At 44.3% G+C, this 20541-nt stretch overlaps 1 protein-coding gene across 3 annotated transcripts in view; it reads left to right on the forward strand.

The window, feature by feature from the left end:
- The window catches only part of ATP6V1C1 (ATPase H+ transporting V1 subunit C1), a 36635-nt gene extending 27451 nt beyond the window's left edge, over positions 1 to 9184 (forward strand). For 2 of the 3 annotated variants that reach the window (XM_036337967.1, XM_036337969.1), the window contains 7 exons: positions 43 to 141; positions 1313 to 1381; positions 5218 to 5310; positions 5399 to 5492; positions 6204 to 6301; positions 7346 to 7472; positions 8567 to 9184. In XM_036337967.1, the coding sequence (XP_036193860.1) occupies positions 43 to 141; positions 1313 to 1381; positions 5218 to 5310; positions 5399 to 5492; positions 6204 to 6301; positions 7346 to 7472; positions 8567 to 8662 (676 nt within the window). In that variant the 3' untranslated portion in view covers positions 8663 to 9184. The remainder of the gene's footprint in view (positions 1 to 42; positions 142 to 1312; positions 1382 to 5217; positions 5311 to 5398; positions 5493 to 6203; positions 6302 to 7345; positions 7473 to 8566) is intronic. The other variant, XM_036337968.1, reaches the window with a different exon arrangement.
- The last annotated feature ends 11357 nt before the right edge of the window (positions 9185 to 20541 follow it).

The following is a 20541-nucleotide window of genomic DNA, read 5'->3' on the forward strand; positions in this document are numbered from 1 at the left end:
GCCCATAATTATCAGCCTAATGATTTTTTCCTTCTTCCTCAGAGGAAGTTTGCTAACTAGAAGTCTCTCAGAAATTGTGAAGAAGGATGACTTTGTTCTTGATTCAGAGTATCTCGTCACGTTACTGGTTGTAGTTCCCAAGTATGTTTTTTTATTAAAAAGATTTTTTTTACCTGTTAAAATACAAGAAAAATGTTTGTATCTGACATTTTAATTTGAAGTTTTCCATAAAATCCAAGTGTAAAGGGACTTGCACTAAAGGGTGCCAGGTTCGATTCCCTGGTCAAAAGTTGCAGGTTCCAGAGCTCATGTGGGAGGCAACCAATTGGTGTGTGTGTCTCTCTCTCCCCTTCCCTCACTCTTTTCCTCTCTCTAGCAATGGAAAAAATATCCTCGAGTGAGGATTAACCACAACAACAAAATTCAAATATAAGAAAAGGAAGACTAATTACCTAGTTTAAAAAAACACACAACACAGAAACTAAGGGCTCCAGAAGTTGTATTTCGTGTGTGAGTTATGTAACTCAGCCCTGCTGTACTGGAACACTGATTTTTTATCATCAATTTCTGTGTATTTGTGTTTTTATAATATATAGGAAAATACCTTTGCCCAGATAAAAGATTGGTCTCATTTAACTTTTATTTAAAATTTGTGTTTAAAACCAGAAGTTTTCACAGTTTTCTGTATACAGTAATTGAAACATAGAACCTAAGCACCTTAAACAATGAATTATTTTCTGTCCTGGTCTACAAATACTGAAGTTCTTTATTTTAAATTACAGACATAATTGTCACTTTCCACACCCCCAAAAGCCAGTGTTCTTTAAAGAAGGGTGTTGCACAATTCGCTGTGGCAGCATAGTTTGCTGTCCCTTTATTTACTGAACACTTCCTGGTACTTGGTGCTTTCAGTAAATATAGTTCCTTCCAGCCTTTCTTAATGGCCCTGAAAAGAAATGGTCATGGTTGGTCATGCATGACCTTTTTCTTTCTTTTTAAAAAATGAGGTAATATACTTCAACCCTAAAGTTTGAAAGTAGTTGAGAATCTATACTTTGCTTTATTTCCTTTCTAAACTTCGTCTGGGCTGTGTCTGCTTTGCAGTAGTTCCTGGATGTAATGTAGTTCCCGTTTCACTCAACAAGTGTGTTTGAAATTCATTCTCAGTAGGATACTTGAATATTTTGTTAAATAGGTTTGACGTATACTTACTATAGCCACATTTCCTGTTTGTCCCATCCTTTTTCTCCACCTGGGTATGGCAGGAGGTAGGACTTGTTTTCCCCCAGTACTTACTGCACCTTTCCTGCAGGTTAAACCACAACGACTGGATGAAGCAGTATGAAACACTAGCCGAGATGGTCGTTCCCAGGTCTAGCAAGTAAGTCAGAGTCTTTGTAAAACCCGTTTCTTTCCTGGAATTCCTTTTACAGTCTGGATGTTGGGTTAGGAAATGCCTTTATGACTTTCCTTTGTGGTAAATTTATATTTTAAAATCATCTTTTCACCTTATCAATGAGTTATATTAACTCCAGCTGTCATACTTTTAGACCTGGGATTGCACAATCTGGTTGGCCTGCTCATGTTGACTGGTACAGACATTTGAGGCCATAGAAGTGAGGTGGTTTGTCCAGAGTCACACGTCTGTTCATGCAGGGCCAGTACTAGAACCCCGGTCTCATGTGGCACTTTCCCTGCTGCTACCTTCTGAAAATTCTTTTTAAAAATATATTTTTATTGCTTTTAGAGAGGATGGGAGAGGAAGAGATAGAAACATCAATGATGAGAGAGAATCATTGATAGGCTGCCTCCTGCACGCCCCACACTGGGGATTGAGCTCGCAACCTGGGCATTTGCGCTGACCAGGAATCAAACCATAACCTCCTGGTTCATAGGCCAACACTTAACCACTGAGCCACGCCACCTGGGCCAGATGTTGATTTTTTTGAAACCTAAACCACAAACCAGTGCCCATCATGAAATATTTTTTTGGAGGGAGCATGGTGAGGGAGGGGGGCTGTCCCTTTCATTCACACCAGCCCTTCCCATGGTAAACTGAAGACTAATGTGTCTTGACACTAGTTTCCCACGGAAGCTCTTTATCCTGACAGATCACACCTCTTATACCTCTGTGGGCATTAAAGCCGTAGGGGGTGACTTTGTCTGGGAGGCAGGGGAGGGAGGAGAAGGACCCCATGCACACGGTATGTCCCCCCAAGTTGTACATATGCCAAACCTGGGTTCCAGGGGCGTGGTGTGTAGGCTAGTTAAGTAAGCCCTGATTTATTCTAAAGGAAGGACTTTAAAATATTACTTTAGAACCCGGCTGGCATGGCTAAGTGGTTGAGCATTAACCTATGAACCAGGAGGTCACAGGTTTGATTACCAGTCAGGGCACATGCCTGGGTTGTGGGCTCAATCCCCAGTGTGGGGCGTGCAGGAGGCAGCCTACCAATCATTCTCTCCTATCATTGATGTTTCTCTCTCTGTCCCTCTCCCTTCTTCTCTGAAATCAATAAAAAAAATATATAAAAACAAACAAACACTAAGTAAATAAGTAAATAATCTTACTTTAGAGATGTCCATCTTTTAAAGTCACTATAGTAGTTTCAAAGAAAAAGTGTCAGGCAGTAACAGGTTAGCCCAGGCAGTACCAGTCCTCTGAACGACCTATAAGTGCTCATGACCACCTGAGAGTCCCAGCCCTTCCTCGCCCAGTGAAGACATCTGTTCTACTCTGTTTCTCAGCTCAGAAGTCATTTGGAATCACTGACTTGAAACCTTACTGTCTAAATGTAGTCCAGAGCAGAGCAGCGTGCAGCCAGCACCGGGCCGGGGGAGGAAGGTCAGTGCCTGTGGGGACAGGCCAGTGGGTTCGTCTGGAATCCTGTCCGCTGTTGAGGAAAGGGCTCTGTGGCTTGTGCTGGATTTGTGGTTATCATAATAACTAACATTTTGGAGTAATTACTACGTGCTAGTCATTGTTCTAAGTGCTTTATTTTTAACTCAGTTATAAGCAGTAATACTTGTGGCTTTTTGGCATGATACTTTGGAGGAGTGAAGATGAAAGTGGAATTCTGAGGTAGAAGAATAGATTGAAAAATACTATCTCAAACCTGAAAGAAACATTCATTTAAAAATGCATGAAATCTAGACTCATATGATTCAGTGGTTGAGTGTCAACCTAGGAACCAGGAGGTCACAGTTCCATTCCCGGTAGGGCACATGCCTGGTTTGGGGGCTTGATCTCCAGTAGGGATGGGGGCGCAGTGCAGGAGGCAGCCAATCAATGATTCTCTCTCATCATTGATGTTTCTATCTCTCTCCCCCTCTCCCTTCGTCTTTGAAATCAATAAAAATATATTTAAAAATGCATAAAATCTAGCTATTTGCAAAACATTCTACCTAAAGTCTTCAAGTATTGGACAGTTTGAAATATTGCCATTATTGTGTGTTACGTGCATGGATGTGTATAAATACCATGTCAGTATTAACAACCAAGAAAGTGGAGGCTGGGCTGCTGTTCTGCTTCTTTTGTAAAAAAAAAAAAAAAAAAAAAAAAGCAGTTCGGAAAGAGGTACTTGGCATTTATGCTTTCAGAATTACCACTTTCCTTTTTGTCTGTCTGCTTTTGCTTGTTAAGGTCATTTGAAAGGGTCAGGTCACTGGTTCACCTCTGCCTCTGTTGTCAGAAACAAACTCATTGCTGCTTCATGGAGGTTTTAATTCAAGGAGCTAGAGCTCCAGATGAGGCACAGGAGCCTCGCTAGGAAGACCTAGAAAAAGACACACTAGCCACTGTGCAGAGGACACTTTCTCTTGTTTTGGAACAGAGGTTGCAGAGAGCATTTTTAAAAAAATACATATTTTATTGATTTTTTACAGAGAGGAAGGGAGAGGGATAGAGAGTTAGAAACATCGATGAGAGAGAAACACTGATCAGCTGCCTCCTGCACACACCCTACTGGGGATGTGCCCACAACCAAGGTACATGCCCTTGACCAGAATCGAACCTGGGATCCTTGAGTCTGCAGGCCGATTCTCTATCCACTGAGATAAACTGGTTAGGGCTGCAGAGATCACATTTATGAAGAAAATCAGGGAAGATGTGTTGACGATGAAGCAGGTAGGTTGACTGGGAGCAGTGCATATGGCAGGTCTTGTCAGTGACGTCCCTGAGAGCTGTGACTGGATGGACGTGCCGACCTCTCTGGGTTCTTCTAAAGCAGGGTGGGGAACCTTTTTCTGCCAAGCCTTATTTGGATATTTATAACATCGTTCACAGGCCATACAAAATTATCAACTTAAAGATTAGCCTGCTATACTAGTATTTGGTAAAACATTTAATTAACTCACCCCTAATGTCTTGGCAGGGCCAGACCAAATGATTCTCACTGGCCAGATGTTCCCCACCCCGTTACAAAGGCTAACATGGCCCGACCCACATGGCTCAGTGGTTGAACATGGACCTATGAACCAGGAGGTCACGGTTCGATTCCAGGTCAGGGCACATGCTCAGGTTGCTTGCTCAGTCCTCAGTGGGGGCGTGCAGGAGGCAGCCCATCAATGCTTCTCTCTCTCCCTCTCCCTTCCTCTTAGAAATCTCTCTCTCTCTCTCTCTCTCTATATATATATATATATTTTAAAAGCCTAACATGGAGCCCTGAGATGCATAAAAGAGTGTTTTTTCAGAGGTTATTTAGACGGCTGTATTAGTATTGATCTAGGGTGTGCTGGAGAAAAGGAAGGGTCTGAGGTGAGAGGTTCTGGCAGTGCAGTGGGTGGGCCAGGCCCCAGGGGTTGGGCTGGCCTGGAGAGAGAATGAGGTTTCCAGAAGAGAAGAGGATGCAGCAAAGAAGCAAGGAGACTCTGGAAACAACCCAGCTGCTGGACGGTTGCCTCGGCCAGCCCGGCACTGATGTGGATTGAACAGCATGGTTCTCAGAGTTTGGGAGCTCTCCTGGAGTTACTGTGTAATATTATAGGCTAGGATGCAGTAAATGTAATACAGGGCTATTACGGTGAGTAAAAACGTCCAAGACTCAGTGTCCTCAGTGTTTGAGGCAATACAGATGGTAGCATTGAGATGGTTTGGGAGGGCTGCCACACCCTACTCTTCCCCCCCCCCCCCCCCCCCAGTGTTTCTGAATCCTGTCTTCACTATTAAAGAGAACAAGTCAATGTAAGTTTTAACCAGACTTCGTCTTTTTTCCCTAGTGTGCTCTCAGAGGACCAAGACAGTTACCTTTGTAATGTCACCTTGTTTAGGAAGGCAGTTGATGACTTCAGACACAAAGCCAGGGAAAACAAGTAAGATCATTATTTTTTCTTTGTTTTTTTATTTTGTTAAATCACCTATACACTGGTGTGGACAATTTTGTTTTCCCCCCACGTTTAGATTCATTGTTCGTGATTTCCAGTATAATGAAGAGGAGATGAAAGCAGACAAAGAAGAAATGAACAGGCTTTCTACTGACAAGAAGAAGCAATTTGTATGTGTTCTTAACATTTAGCACTAGCCTTGTTAAACAGAAGAAAACCTGATGTTGCTTTTATTTGATTTAAGAAAGCAAAACTCCCATTTTGCTTTTAAGACATTTGATTTTAAGTATTTTTTCTATTAAATAAGCAGAATGAGTTTTTTCTAAAGCTGAGATTTGTGAGTAGTTATCTTAAAATACATACCTAAAATTAATTACTCCCATTTAATCGATATCAGAAATTAATTTTAAATGCAGCGTTTTGATTGGAACCCCTGTGGTGGAAGCATTATTTAAGTAGTAACTTTCCTTTCCAGTAAGACTTTTTCTTTTCTTGAGGCAAATGTTTTTAATGCCACAATATTTTACTGAAGCAATTTATTGAAATCATTGGAGAATTGTTATGTTCTAGGCAAAATGGGAACAGGAATGGATTTGGTGTGCACTTTCTTGCCATCTTCAAATACAGGACTATTGTGAAGACCAAAAGATTGTGAGGAAGGGGAGACGTGACTAGTGAAAAGGTGTTTCTCTTGTAATGAAAGAGAAAAGAAAAGCAAATTTCATTTAAAGTTATTTCTAAGAACTTTATAAACCATATTATCTTAGTTGGAAGAAAACTAACCCTACCCAAGTAATATCTAAGCAAACCAATTGGTTCATCTAATTCCTACTTGCCATTTTCAAGACCAGATTTGTGGTAATTTTTTCCCTCTTTTATAGGGACCACTTGTGCGGTGGCTGAAAGTGAATTTCAGTGAAGCATTTATTGCGTGGATTCATGTGAAAGCATTGAGAGTTTTTGTAGAGTCTGTTTTAAGGTAAAGAAAGTTCATTGAGCCCTGACTGGTTTGGCTCAGTGGATAGAGCGTTGGCCTGCGGACTGAGAGGTCCCAGGTTCGATTCCGGTCAAGGGCATGTACCTTGGTTGCCGGCATATCCCCAATGGGGAGTGTGCAGGAGGCAGCTGATTGATGTTTCTCTCTCATCGATGTTTCTAACTCTCTATCCCTCTCCCTTCCTCTCTGTAAAAAATCAATAAGATATATTTAAAAAAAGAAAGTTAATTGAGAAACATGGGTATGAAGAGCTTATAGATGCCTTTATATTGGACCCCTTTATTATATCACACAGCCCAGTAATAGGAAATGGGCTTGTAGAAACCAAAGGGCCAGTCGTGAGGAGAGGCTGTTGGTGTCACCCAGCTATTGCATGTGTGTTAGTCGTGTCTCTTAACACTGGGTTTAGGACCAGAGCTCCCTGCTGCTATGCTCTCAGAGTCTCTTCTCGTGTTTAAGCCAAACGTAGATTATACAATATTAGCCAATGTTTGCTTAAAAGAAGATCTTTCAGATATTTACATGTACACAGTATACTAATGACTTATATGAAATCATTGTTTCATTTAACCTATAATATTTAATATTTTGACATAATATCTAAATCATCTTGTGATCCTGTGTACATGTTACTCCTATTAGAAATTGTTATAGACATACCTGCAGCTATGCTATTTTAAAATTACTTGGAATTTTCAAAGTAGATGTGGGTAATCTCATTGTTTATCTTGAAAGTATTTACTAAGTTTACACATTATCACTATTTTATTCATAGATTTCCTTAAAAATTAAAGAATAATTAAAGTAATTCCTAATAGATAATTGGCTCTCATTTTAGAGAAAAATACCTCATGGACAGTGAGGACCAGAGAAGGCTTGAGTTTCTATGTGTATTAGTTGAACTTGTAAAATGAGGTACCATCTCCCCTTTAGCTGTGATTAAAGAAGAGTATGAAAATATTTGCTTTCACAATAAAGTCTATGTGTGTGTTTGTGTTACATAATATATTTTTGCTTCCTTACAAGGTATGGCTTGCCAGTGAACTTCCAAGCAATGCTACTTCAGCCCAATAAGAAAACAATGAAGAAACTAAGAGAAGTATTATATGAATTGTATAAACATCTAGATAGCAGTGCAGCAGCGATCATTGATGTAAGTACTTATTAGATAGCCTTGGAGAATAAGAACTGGAATGAATTTCAGAAAAAATTGGAAAAGATAGACAGAAAAGGGATAGTGAATATCATGTTACCCATTTTTTAGAAGTTATTTCTAAGTACTTTTGAGATGCTCAGTTAATTGTTTGATAAACATAGCCAGTAATTTACCTTGTTTACCCTGTTTTATACTAGTTAGAACTGGGAATGCTAAAAGCCAATAATTATCTTGCTTTAAACCAGATGGTCATAGGTGCAGAAATACAGAACCAACCAGTGATACTAGTTATTTACAAAAATTATAATTCTTTTCTTGCAGAGAAGAAAATTAGTAGTTATTTTAACTTTATTTGGTAGAAGTAATGAGTTAATAGATGAGCATTGTAAAGCAAATTGTTTTTCTAAAATGGTATGTGTTTATATCATCTTTTAAATAGAAAATAAAGCATATGTGTTTTTGTCATTGTTTAAAATTGTAGTGGGCTTTTATATTTTTTATTTCAAATATTTTGATTTTTTTACCCCTCTTTAGGATGGTAAATCTCACGTGTATTAGTTAGAACCTATGAAAATAAAGGTTTTTTTGATAGAAAGTGCAAGAAATGACCGTCTGCATTTTCATGAAATTGTCTATAAAATAGGTCTAAATATTTGCTACATAATTTCCTAACAGTAAATTCTTATAACATGCATATGTAATATATGATATCTTTAAAACAAAGCTTCACTTATTTTTATCCAATACTTTATTTTCTTTTATCCTGGAAACTCAATACTCCAAGCCTGAGATTTAAAAACAATTCTTTACAGTGTGCATAAAAAGGGCTGGCAGGACCAGGTAGACACACAGGCTTTGGAGTCACAACAGGCTTGACGTTTGGCCTGACTGCGCTGTTTCCTAGGGCAAGTCAACCTTTCTGAGGTGGTTTCCTCATTTGCAAAATGGAGATGATAATGCCTACCTCAAATTAAATGAGCAGAAATACATAAACTTAGTCCAGAGGAGGTGTTTAATAGACGGTACATGGTAATACTTCTTTGTTTGCTTTCTGTAAGTACATAATCGAGCAATTTGTCTGATTTCCATAGGCGCCTATGGATATCCCAGGCTTAAACCTGAGTCAGCAGGAATACTACCCCTATGTATACTACAAGATCGATTGCAACTTGCTGGAATTCAAGTGAAAACGAGCTCCTCCCAGACAGCCCTGTCCTTGTGTTGGTGTATGCTAACAGAAATAGGCTGAAGTATGGCAGTGCTTTTAACTCTATTACCCTTTGCTTGCTTCTGACCCTTTTCCTAGGTGAATTCTCCCATCGTGGTCCATTTCCAAACGTTTTCTTTTAAAAGAAAAATGTATGTCTTGTTTCTTTTTATTGATCAGGTCTGTAAATGTGTACTAAAAAAATCAGAGTCTATTTATAAACAGAATAGTTTATTTAAAGAGGTCTTTCCTCACAATGTTGTGATATGCGTAATTCCATTTGTTACTGTTGTGCACAGAAGCCTTGTTTACAAGGGAATGGTGTAAACATTTATGCCATTTTGCTCACTGTATTTAGTAGACATAACTGTTTAATAGTTACTGAATCGTGATGTAAAGAAATGTGACAATATTCAGGTATGTGCTTTCTCAATGTTTCAAATGAAATCTCGGAGCTTTGTTGACATCCACAGGAGAGAATAAAGTTACCTGTGCAAAGCTGTATGTGGTGTGCGTACCTTCAGATTACAGTTCAGCTTGAGAGTTTAATGAATGGGATCAGAGCTCACTTGCTGTGCCACTTTCAGATGGGCATTTACATTTGGACACTAGACTCATCGTTCTCAAATCATTAGGAAGTAGGGCCAATTTTGAACAAAGTATAGCAAAGCTGCAGCTTTAGTCACTTGTTTTGTGTAAGTATTTTACACATTTTAAAGCTCTATAATTATAAAAGCCCTTATTTTGACATTTATGACATAGTCTGAAGATAGAAGCATTGCTAGCCTTAGTGCACGACTTAGTTTAGCATCGTTAGAGCTTTTAAACGAGGGTTTTGTGGCAGAGCTGCCCTTCCTGTGCCCTCACCACCTAGTTAAGTGGGAGAAAGAAGTTTACATTTCATTTTAAGGGCATTTATAAACGATCCTATTTTCTCTAGTCTCCAAGATCTTTGTATTTCAAAATTAATTGTTAACGTCAAACTATATAGACTTCTAAAAGTAAAACATGAGAGATGATGCCTGCTCCCTCCACTGCCCTCCCTGCCCTCCCCACCTTCCCACCCCCAGCCAATTGCTTCTTCCCAAGGGAGTTTATGTATGTATTCTTCCAAGCCTTTTTTTTTTTATCTCCACAGCATATGTCACACACAGATACATGCATGTGCACACACACGCGCGCACACACATGCACACACAGTTTATTTTTAAATAAAAATAAGAGCATATTGCACATACTCTGTCACCTTTTTTCTTACTAGTATACCCAAGCTATCCTTACGTGTCCATGTACCTAGAGCTACCTCATTCTTTAACCAGCTGTGTGGTTTTCCCTCATGTGTTTGTGCCATAATACAGCTGACGGGATGGCTGTCAGCTTGTATTAGTTTTCGCTACTGCTTTAGTAAACATCTGGCACAGATGTCTTTGTTTCCTTCTGTTAGTATTTCTGTAAGAGATCCTGGAAGCAGATTGGAAGGTGTGTATGCTTACATTTTGACACATACTACCAAGTCATCCATTAATGTTCATTGAAAACCTGTTTGGAATGCAGATTTTATTTTCAGTTTTCCTTCGGATAAGAGGAAGCTGAAAAGTTTTGCCGTTGATATAAAATTCTGGTTCTGTTTCTTACGAGTATTCTTTGAGTCTTAGGATCTGTAAAAGGAATATAATCTCTATCATGGGCAATGTGTTTTGCTGATTAAAAGATTTGTAGGCCTACGCAATATTTAAGGTTTGATTTAGACTTTAATATTATCCTGATAGGAGTAGGTAGAATTGTATCAAGTCTAAAATCCCAGCGTAGGTCTGGAACTACTGGACTTCCGCTATGGCTTTTCTCAGGGACGCAGTCCAGCAGAGTGGCTGAGTGTAGCTCTGGAGCCAGCGCCCACCTCTGCCACGGAACAGCTCTGTGGTCTCCACGCTCGGTCCCTCCTTCACGGCCTAGAGATCCCCCTCTCACAGGGCTGCTGTGCTGGGGAGGCAAATTCCCAAACGCACATAGAGAACTTAGAAAGGTGCCTGGTCAGTGCTTGAAACATGGACTTACAATCCTGGAGGAGTGCTGGTCGCTCCTCGTTCACTAGTGTGTGATCTGGAATTTCATGGCCCGGGACACTGGAGTCTGAAGACCAGAAAGAAGTAATTGTGGGGGCGGGCAAGGTGGATAACAGAGCTTGTGTCTGTAACATAACATTAAAGCAGTTTGAGCGCCTCCGAGCTCAGTTGTGGTGGATTATTTACGTTGTTACTGGCAGCTCCCTTTCCTGGGAAGGGGCTGTTTCATCGCTGGCCTTGCATTGTGACGAATCTACTGGTTCTCTAGGGTAGAGCTGAGACCCTTCAGCTGGTGTGCACACCCACCACCTCGTCCCTTCCCTGTTCATGGTGGGAGGACTGCTGGTCCCCATTCTACACTGCAGGGGCTGAGGGTCAAAGAAGTGAAGGGATTTCTTTGTTAAAACTCACAAAATTTGAGTCGGAATTAGAACTTGAACCTCAAAGTTCTGACTGCTGAGATCTTTCCTTGGCACCATGTCTCCTGCCCTCCACTAGGTACTTACTGTGTAAGTGAGCCAAATGCATTCCATAACCAGAGTTCACGTTAGTGATGTGGAAAAGACATTGGGCCCAGCCGGTGTTGCTCAGTGGTTGAGCATCGACCTATGAACCAGGAGGTCATGATTTGATCCCTGGTCAGGGCACATGCCTGAGTTGCAGGCTTGATCCCCAGTAGGTGGCATGCAGGAGGCAGCCAATCGATGATGTCCCTCTCATCGATGTTTCTATTCCTCTACCTTTCTCAAAAAAATCAATAAAAACATTTTAAGAGAAGAAAAGACATTGGGCCAGGTGCTCAGTGTTGAGCATTGGCCTGTGGACCCAAGGGTCATGGGTTCGATCCCTGGCCCCGGTCAGGGCGTGTGTGGGGGGCAACTAATCGATGGGTTTCTCTCACATCAATGTTTCTTTCTCTCCCCCTTCCACTCTCTCTAAAAAAAAAAAAAAAAAAAAAAAAAAAAAAAATCAATGGAAAAATATCCTCTGGTGAGGATTAAAAAGAAGACATTGGGTGTGTATCTTGAGATATTAGGTTGTGTAGGTGTTTGGCAGGAATCCAGGAGCCCCGAACATTTTGTCACTGATGGGCAAGGATGTCTAGGTGTTGCATACTAATTTCAGTAGCCTGACTTACACAAACATTTCCCTGCCTCTGATAGTACCTGCTGGAGTTGCTCTGAAGCAGACACTGTGATCTGGTGGAACATAACCCATATGGCTTTTTGAATGAGCACAAATCAAGTACCTTTAAAGTAATACCTATATAATAAAAGCCTAGGCGACCCTTACAGTGGAACAACCAGAACGACCGGTCACTATGATGTGCACTGACCACCAGGGGGCAGACGCTCAACGCAGGAGCTACCCCCTGGTGGTCAGTGCGCTCCCACTGGGGGAGCACCACTCAGCCAGAAGCCGGGCTCACAGCTGGCGAGCACAGCGGCATTAAAAAGAGGAGGGGAGAGCGAGAGAGAGAGAGGAATGTCAATGATGAGAGAGAATCATTGATCGGCTGCCTCCTGCATGCCCCACACCGGGAATCTAATGCACAACCTAGTTTTAGACCAAAAAAAGGTTGGGGGTGGTGGGGAGAGAGAAATTGTATGTACAACACTACCTGAACTTGAAAGTAGTGTTTGTTTAACCAGAGGCTGAACAGAAATGATCAGAATATTAAATCCAAAGAGCAGCTTTCGTGTACTTCACCATTTCCTGGTGTGGAGACTTCTGTGACAGGTCGTCCGTCATTTATCTTTTCACCAATACAACTGGCCAGATTTCATATTTAACTATCTAGGTACATATTTGGGTCGATTTTCCAAGTAATTATGCCTCAGTACAGGGTTTAATGTTCCTGGAAGCATAAAGTAACTTGTGTTTTAAAATAAAAATTGACTTTCGTGCACGGGTACTGATTTTACCGCAAGAGGGCACTGTGGTGCCACGAAAAGCAAGCAGGTAGTTTTCCCCCTGCCCCTCCTCATGGTTTGGTGATGAAATACAGTCAGTGCAGAGAAATCCATTCTGATTTGGAATATTTTGTTAGAAGCGTTTATTGACATAAAGTTCTCAGAAAATGGTAGACGACTCATTCATTCTGTGACTTAATCCAGCGTGTGTGTGTGTGTGTGTGTGTGTGTGTGTGTGTGTGTGTAGAACCCAAACACCTTTCAGATGACTTGTGCCAACCAGTGACAAAATTCCCAAATGCCAAACAAAGGTAAAATGAAAAAAGTAAAGTATGTCCACATGTCCATCTCTGGGTGTGCATACATAGATAAATAAGCACGTATTCAGCCAGTAGTTACTGAGCGCAAACTAGGGACCAGGCCTTGTTTTAGGTCCTGGACACATGCTGCTGAGCAGTAAGGAGGCACAGTGGCTAGTGGCTCCTGCCGTGGACAGGCAGGTAGTTGGTCACATTGGAGGCATGAGCCCCATAACTTGAGTTCCCAATATGCTGCGTGTCCTTTGGCGTCATTTGTTCCTCTAACTGGAAGAGCCAGCCTGGCTCCTATTCACTTTGCTCTCCAGGTTTAATTTCCCCGCGAGTCTGAGACACGAGGAGAGGAGAGGTTGCTTTCTGAATCACTGAGGATGTGCCTCGGTCGGCTGCACAGACAGCTGTCTTTCTCTGGTCACAGGAGACAACTGCACGTACTCTGTGCCTTTGTGTATATGAGGGTGAACGGGGTGCGATACTGAAAGACCCCAAGCTGTTTCTGATGGAAAATATTGACTCAGCGGGACTGAAAACACAGCTGTGCGGTTCTGATGGCAGCGTCATTTCTGCTGTCAGTGCTCACTGAGAGCGCGTTGTGTGCGGGCCGTTTGCTGGGCCAGGCTCTGTAGGGAGGCAGCAAGGAGACGCTCAGCACAGGATCTTGAACCTTAGTTGTCTCTGTTGACTGTTAGGAGTTTAGGAGGTTCATATAATAATGAACAGTTCCGGCCTCTGACAAGAAGCCTAGTGACATACTGGGGCCCTGGGAAAGAGGCAGGCTGTATACGGAAGGGTAGCACCTTGTCTCAGGTTGTTTTCATCAGTGATAGGTCGGCAGGGATCTTACCTCTTCCTCCAGGCCAGTGGCGCCGCTGGGCACTGCAGGATAACCAGCCAAGGGAGGAGGGAGTGTAGCCAGTGCTCTTTGCTCACGGGGTCTCTCTCACCCTTTGCGTTCAGGCCCTCAAGCACCCAGGGGCCCTCCTTCCCTCCTCCACTCCCAGCCCCCCTCCCCCCAATCTGCTGGCAGCCTCCAGCAGGCAGCCCGGTCCCCCTCCCTGCTCACCTTTCCTTCACCCTGTTGCTGATGGAAACAGGATTCTTTCACGGTATCGCGGGAAACGCATTTCAAGGATGCATGCATTGTGGCAGGAGGCGGTACTGTGGCGAAAGTTACGGGAGCGAAAACAAAGACTGTCCCCAGGTGCCCGCTGGCCTGGCTCCATCTCACTTGGAATGGAGTGCAGCCTCTGAGCGGACGGCCCACACTTGCCCTCACCGATCCCAGGAGAAGGGCCAGGGCCCAGGGATGCTGTGCCATTATCCCTAGTCTAGCTTAGCCTCTGTTCCCGGCTGCGCTGGCCTGTATCTCACTTCCCCGTCCACACGGCTGCCACCCAGGCTGGATGGCGAGGATGAGCCAATGAATGAACAAACCCCAAGCCTTCGTTAAGCTTTGATTCTATCTCCTTGGGTTTGGGAAGGAGTAAGCTTTCTTTCAAACTACCCCCCAATCTCTTTCCTGGCACATCGAGGGCTTGTGCTGGGCCCATTCCCTGCACCATCTTAGCCTCTGCGCATGCCTTGGCAGAGGAATTTCCCCAGTACCATTCCCCCACCCCCAAACCCCCAGGATTCCTCCCTCTGCCGTGGGGGGGGGGGGGGGGTGGGCGTGGCACAGAGAGAGGCTGATCCCCTTGGCGGGCAATGCAGCTGTCCTGTCCCCGGAGTGTCTGGACGCTGTAGCTTCCTAGTCAATCAGGCTTAGGGCCTTCTCTTTGGTTAATAATTAACTAGCTGCCCCCAACAACCCTGGCACCACTGACTGGAATGCCAAGGCCCTGCTCACATCCCGAGGCCCCCTGCTCCTCTTTTTCTCCCAGAAGACGGTCCCTTTGTCCAAATTGGAATTTTTCCTTTATTTTTTGAAATTTGAATTTGCCTCTCTGTGTCTTTTCTACAAGTCGAATACTGTTTAATATTCGTTTTTTACTTGGACCAGAGTCTCTTTGATGGGGGAACTGACCACGGGGTGATGGTTGTAAATGCTCTCAGGGCTGATCTGCTTTTCTCTCCTGCCTCCAGGAGCTGCCCCATCTGCCAGGTTTTAATCTGTGCTTGCTTTCTTTTTTAAAAAATATGTTTTTATTGATATCAGAGAGGAAGAGAGAGAGATCATTGATTGGCTGCCTCCTGCACGCCCCCTGCTGGGGATTGAGCTTGCAACCCAAGCATGTGCCCTGACTGGGAATCAGACCATGACCTCCTGGTTCATAGGTCAATGCTCAACCACTGAGCCACGCCAGCTGGGCCTTTGCTTCTTTTTTTTTTTTAAAGAGGAAGGGATGGCTTCTTTTTTGTTTTTTAAATATATTTTATTGATTTTTTACAGAGAGGAAGGGAGAGAGATAGAGAGTTAGAAACATCTATGAGAGAGAAACATCGATCAACTGCCTCCTGCACATCTCCTACTGGGGATGTGCCTGCAACCAAGGTACATGCCCTTGACCGGAATCGAACCTGGGACTTTTCAGTCCGCAGGCCGACGCTCTATCCACTGAGCCAAACCGGTTTCGGCGATGGCTTCTTTTTTTAAAAAAATATATTTTATTGATTTTTTACAGAGAGGAAGGGAGGGAGATAGAGTTAGAAACATCGATGAGAGAGAAACATCGATCAGCTGCCTCCTGCACACCCCCTGCTGGGGATGTACCTGCAACCAAGGTACATGCCCTTGACCGGAATCAAACCTGGGATCCTTTAGTCCGCAGGCTGATGCTCTATCCACTGAGCCAAACCAGTTAGGGCTGCTTCTTATTTTTTATAATGAACAGCTTCAAACTGCTACAGCCTTTTCCTGGGAGACCAGTGGCTATGACCTCCACTCATTAACAGAAGAAATGTAAATCTGTCATTAAATTCTTGCTACTCAACCTCTCTGTGGCCTCTGCCTCTAAAGTCATTTGAGGTGTTCATTTGTCTCAGCTATAACGGCTCCCTCCCGTTCTTCCAGAGGAAATAGCATTGGGATATAGGAATTGGGAAGTGTTAGTGTTCCACCCTGGAACAGGGCTGTGTAATCAGGTACTGATGTTGAAAGGAAATGTCAAATTTTCCACAGTCATAGCTTTCCAGCTTTTCATTGGCTGCTTGCCCTTGTGTCAGGGTTTCTTTTCTAAAATACTTGGTCTGGAAGGCTCTTATCTGCACACCAGGCACACAGCGGCAGTTCCTCCGGCCGGGGAGTCAGCTCTGCAGCTGATGAGGCGCAGCGTTGTCCTGGTTTAACCAGCCTCCCGAACCCATCCAATCCCACATGAAACTTGTAAAGCCACAGAAACACTTACTGGGCTCTTCTTCTTTTTCTCTTTCTTTAATGCCATTGCTGAACTTATTTTTATTGCTTTTTTTGTTTTCTAGTTTCCCCTCCTATTCTCTGCTTCTTAATTTTATACGATATATATATATTTTTAACACTCAGGTATCTTCACCTGGGCAATTCCTTCTGTTTATTTTTTTCTTCCCTCCACCCCCTTCATTTCAGAACCCCTTCCCCACAAACCTGCTTTTTCTCCTGGAAGGATGGCAGTTTAAAAGAAAGCCCTCATGCCTGAAACTTCGTGTTGCTCAGCAGCCATGTCAAATATTTTCTGAAGTTGAGAGGGAGAATGCCAGACCCTGCAATCAGGCAGCGTATCAGCCAGGGTTCTCCAGGAGAAGAAAACCAATGGGAGATCTACGTATGGGATTTTTATAATGAACTGGCTCATAGGATCATGGAGGCTGGAAAGTCCAAAATATCTGGAGCCAGTAGCCCACTTTGAGTCTAAAGTCCAGAAGCTGCTATAGAACCAGGAAGAGCTGATGTCCCAGATCAAAGGCCATCGGAATTCTCCCTTACTTGGAGGATGGATGTGGGTGGGCCTTCAACTGATTGGACAAGGCCCACCCACATCAGGGAGGGCAATCTGCTCACTCAAGTCCATCAATTTAAATGTTAATCTCCTCCCAAAACACCCTCACAGAAACACCCAGAATAATGTTTGACCACCTATCTGGGCACCCCGTGGCCCAGTCAGGTTGACACATCAAATCAACTCATCACAGGCAGCACTTGCTTTCTCAGTCACCACGTATCATTCCTGGGTCTGGGGGTTATTGGTTATTTGTTGTTTGATAAATACAGAAGCTGAACCAAGGGAAAAAACTGAAATCTGCGTTCAGAGTTGTGACATTGTGGGGTTTTTTTTTAAGTTTTTTGTCACCCTGGTTTTGCATTCTGGTCGTGTACCCTTTTACCATGTGCTCTTTTTACTGGTCTCTGGTCAACCATCTCCCATTCCCCACAGGAATCGTTCCAAATGTGCCCATTTCTCAAGGTCCCGTCCCAACTCCTGCCCCTAAGATCGGCCCTCCTCTTTCCCAGGTGGTAGAGACTTGAGATTCAGAGAGGTGAGTGACTTTGCCTAAGGTCACAGCTATTGAATGGTCAAACTGGGATTTAACTGGAAGCAATTGGGCTTGTTACTCCTGGGAAGCTACTGCAGTGGTTCTCAACCTTGGCTGCACATTAGAATCACCTGGGAATCTTTTTAAAATCCTGATTTCAAAGTCATTCCGGAGGATGAGGCCCAGAAATCAGGATTTTAAAAAGATTCCCAGGTGATTCTAATGTGCAGGCAAGGTTGAGAGCCACTGAGCTACGGGGTGCTCTTGCCACGTGCTGAACGCCCTCGTTTTCCAGCACCTCCAGGCGGCTGTGCCTCTGCCCTCCCATTTCTGGGAAGGTATGTCCTGCTCCAACCAGCATTTCCCTGCCCCTTCCGCAGGCAACACTCTACTCTGCTCCAGTCCTACCGCCCAGCGCCCGCCTCCTGGTCGTGGGTCTCCGGCACTGTTTTTACTCCTAGCATTATCTCCTCTTCCCGGTTTATTTTTTCTCTTTATATCTGTATTATATAAGCACGGGTCTGTTCTTCCGTCCTGAGAACTCTCCTGGGCCCTATGTCCCCCTGGAGCTACTGCTGATTCCTCCTGTTGCTCTTACTTCCATTCTTCGTTCTTCTTACCGCCAAGCCAGCCCGCAGCCTGCTGAGCGCCACTGGCCACTGGCGGCCCATCCGCTACAAGGAGTCTTGGTAACGTCATTGAAAGCATCCTGTTTAATCAAATGCGGTGGCCGCTCTGCTTGACTCCATAGCATTTGTCACTTTTCATCACTCCTTTTTCTCTGTTCTTTGTTTTCAGAAACTCTCATTTCTTGTTTCTGGCCCTGCTGCCCAGTGGCTCTCACACGTGGTTGCTCACCAGCGTCACCGTCCTGGCGGGCTCGTTACACCGCAGGCGGTCGGCCCACGCGGGAGCTCCTGATTCAGCGGGCTAGGGCGGGCCCGCGGCTTTGCGTGGCATGGACCCCAGGTGATGCGGATGGAGCCACGTGCTGCTGCCCCCGAGACCACGCCTTGACGTCGGCGTGGCTGGGGTTTCAGGACGGCCTGCACTGTGAGCGCTCCCTCGTGCCGTCCGCCTGGCACATGGATTCCGGGGTCACCTCTTTCCTGAGGTTTGGTCACTCGTTCCCACATCTCCCACATCTGGCAGGTGGGTGTCCTTTGAGATCGTCGCCAGCATGTCTCAGAGGGGGCACTTTTGGCTTTTGGGATCTGACAGTTCTCCTTCGAGTTGACTGTCCCTGTGGCTTGAAGGGTGTTTGGTCCTGTCTGCTCACTGGAACAACCCAAACACCCGCCTCACTTCCCCCCATTTCCAAATGCCCCCAGGGGTGCGGTGCTGCCCCTGGCTGAGAGCACTGGCTTCCCCCGTCCTGTTCCCTGTCCCCTGGGGCACACCTAGTCAACCAAGGGGAGACCTCTCCCTCCCACTCAGCCTTCCTCACTTTTAACTGGTCACCAAATCCCAACCATTTATTCCTAAAGTTGCTGGAGGCAACCAATCGAGGTTTCTCTCTCCCCCTCCCTCCCTCCCTCCCACTCTCTCTAAAAATCAATGGGAAAAGTATCCTCAGTTGAGGATTAACAACAACAAAAGGGAAACATGGAAACCAGTAGACTGAGCCCCTGGAGTCAGAATCGCCTGAAGCCTGATGCGTGCCTGCACTTGGGAGTTCTGTGCCCGCACGTTCCCCTCTCCAGCCTTAGCCGGGTTAAGTTGTGTTTGTGATGACCATCATCCTAAAACAGTGAGCGAAGGCGGAATCACAGGATGTATGTGTGCAGATCCCGTAGCTCCGTCTTCCAGGCCTTCACCGTGATGTTGCTGAGTGATCTTATACTCTCTGTGGTGCTTGTTATGGTTTCTCTGGCGTTTATCTGAGGATCAACGGCTCCTACGACTTAGGGGAAGAGGCTCTCTGGAGAGACACATCTAGTTTCAGTGGTAGGTCCTTCATTTGTAAATTCCTTAATATTCAGTGCCAAGCTGCGGTAAGGTGATGATGCCACAGGACAGCGAGTGCTGGCCACGAGGCGGGCAGCTCTGAGGGGCTCCAACACCCAGCAAGGGGAGAAGGGGGTCCTGCTCAGAAGGCGCCCCACAGACAGGCCCAGAGGGACGCTGGAGTACACAGAGGAGCTAGCATCCAGGAATCCCCTAGTGCTGTAGTCAGCAAACTGTGGCTCCCGAGCCACATGCGGCTCTTTGGCCCCTTGAGTGTTGCTCTTCAACAAAATACCACAAAATACCACGTGTGGGCGCGCACGTACAGTGCGATTGAAACTTCGTGGCCCATGCGCAGAAGTCGGTATTTTGTGGAAGAGCCACACTCAGGGGTCAAAGAGCCGCATGTGGTTCGCGAGCCGCAGTTTGCCGACCACTGCCCTAGTGTTTGAGGAAAAAAAACCAATGTGGTGGTGAATGGGAGGAAACAAATGAAAAAAAAAAAAAAAAAAAGGTGAGACCTGAGGTTGGACTACAGCGTATTGTGCTGAGTGAAATAAGTCAGACAGAGGACAAATACTGTATGATTTCACTTATATGTGGAATCTTAAAAAATAGTGAACAAACAAAACAGAAACAGACTCATAGATACAGAGAACAGACTGATGGCTGCCGGAGAGGAGGGAACTGGGGGACTGGGTGAAAAGGTGAAGGGATTAAGAAGTACAGGTTGTGCCGAAACCGGTTTGGCTCAGTGGATAGAGCGTCGGCCTGCGGACTGAAAGGTCCCAGGTTCGATTCCGGTCAAGGGCATGTACCTGGGTTGCGGGCACGTCCCCAGTAGGGGATGTGCAGGAGGCAGCTGGTCAATGTTTCTCTCTCATCGATGTTTCTAACTCTCTATCTCTCTCCCTTCCTCTCTGTAAAAAATCAATAAAATATATTAAAAAAAAAAAAGTACAGGTTGCTAGTTACAAAATAGTCACGGGGATGTAAAATACAGCATAGGGAATATAGTCAATAATATTGTAATAATTATGTATGGTGCCAGGTGGGTACTGGAAATATGGGGGGTACCACTTTATAAAATATATAATTGTTTAATAACTATGTTATATACCTGAAACTAACATAAAATAATATTGACTGTAAAATAAATAAACAAATGGCTTG

Source organism: Myotis myotis, unplaced genomic scaffold, assembly GCF_014108235.1.
Source record: "Myotis myotis isolate mMyoMyo1 unplaced genomic scaffold, mMyoMyo1.p scaffold_m19_p_16, whole genome shotgun sequence".
Classification (NCBI taxonomy): domain Eukaryota; kingdom Metazoa; phylum Chordata; class Mammalia; order Chiroptera; family Vespertilionidae; genus Myotis; species Myotis myotis.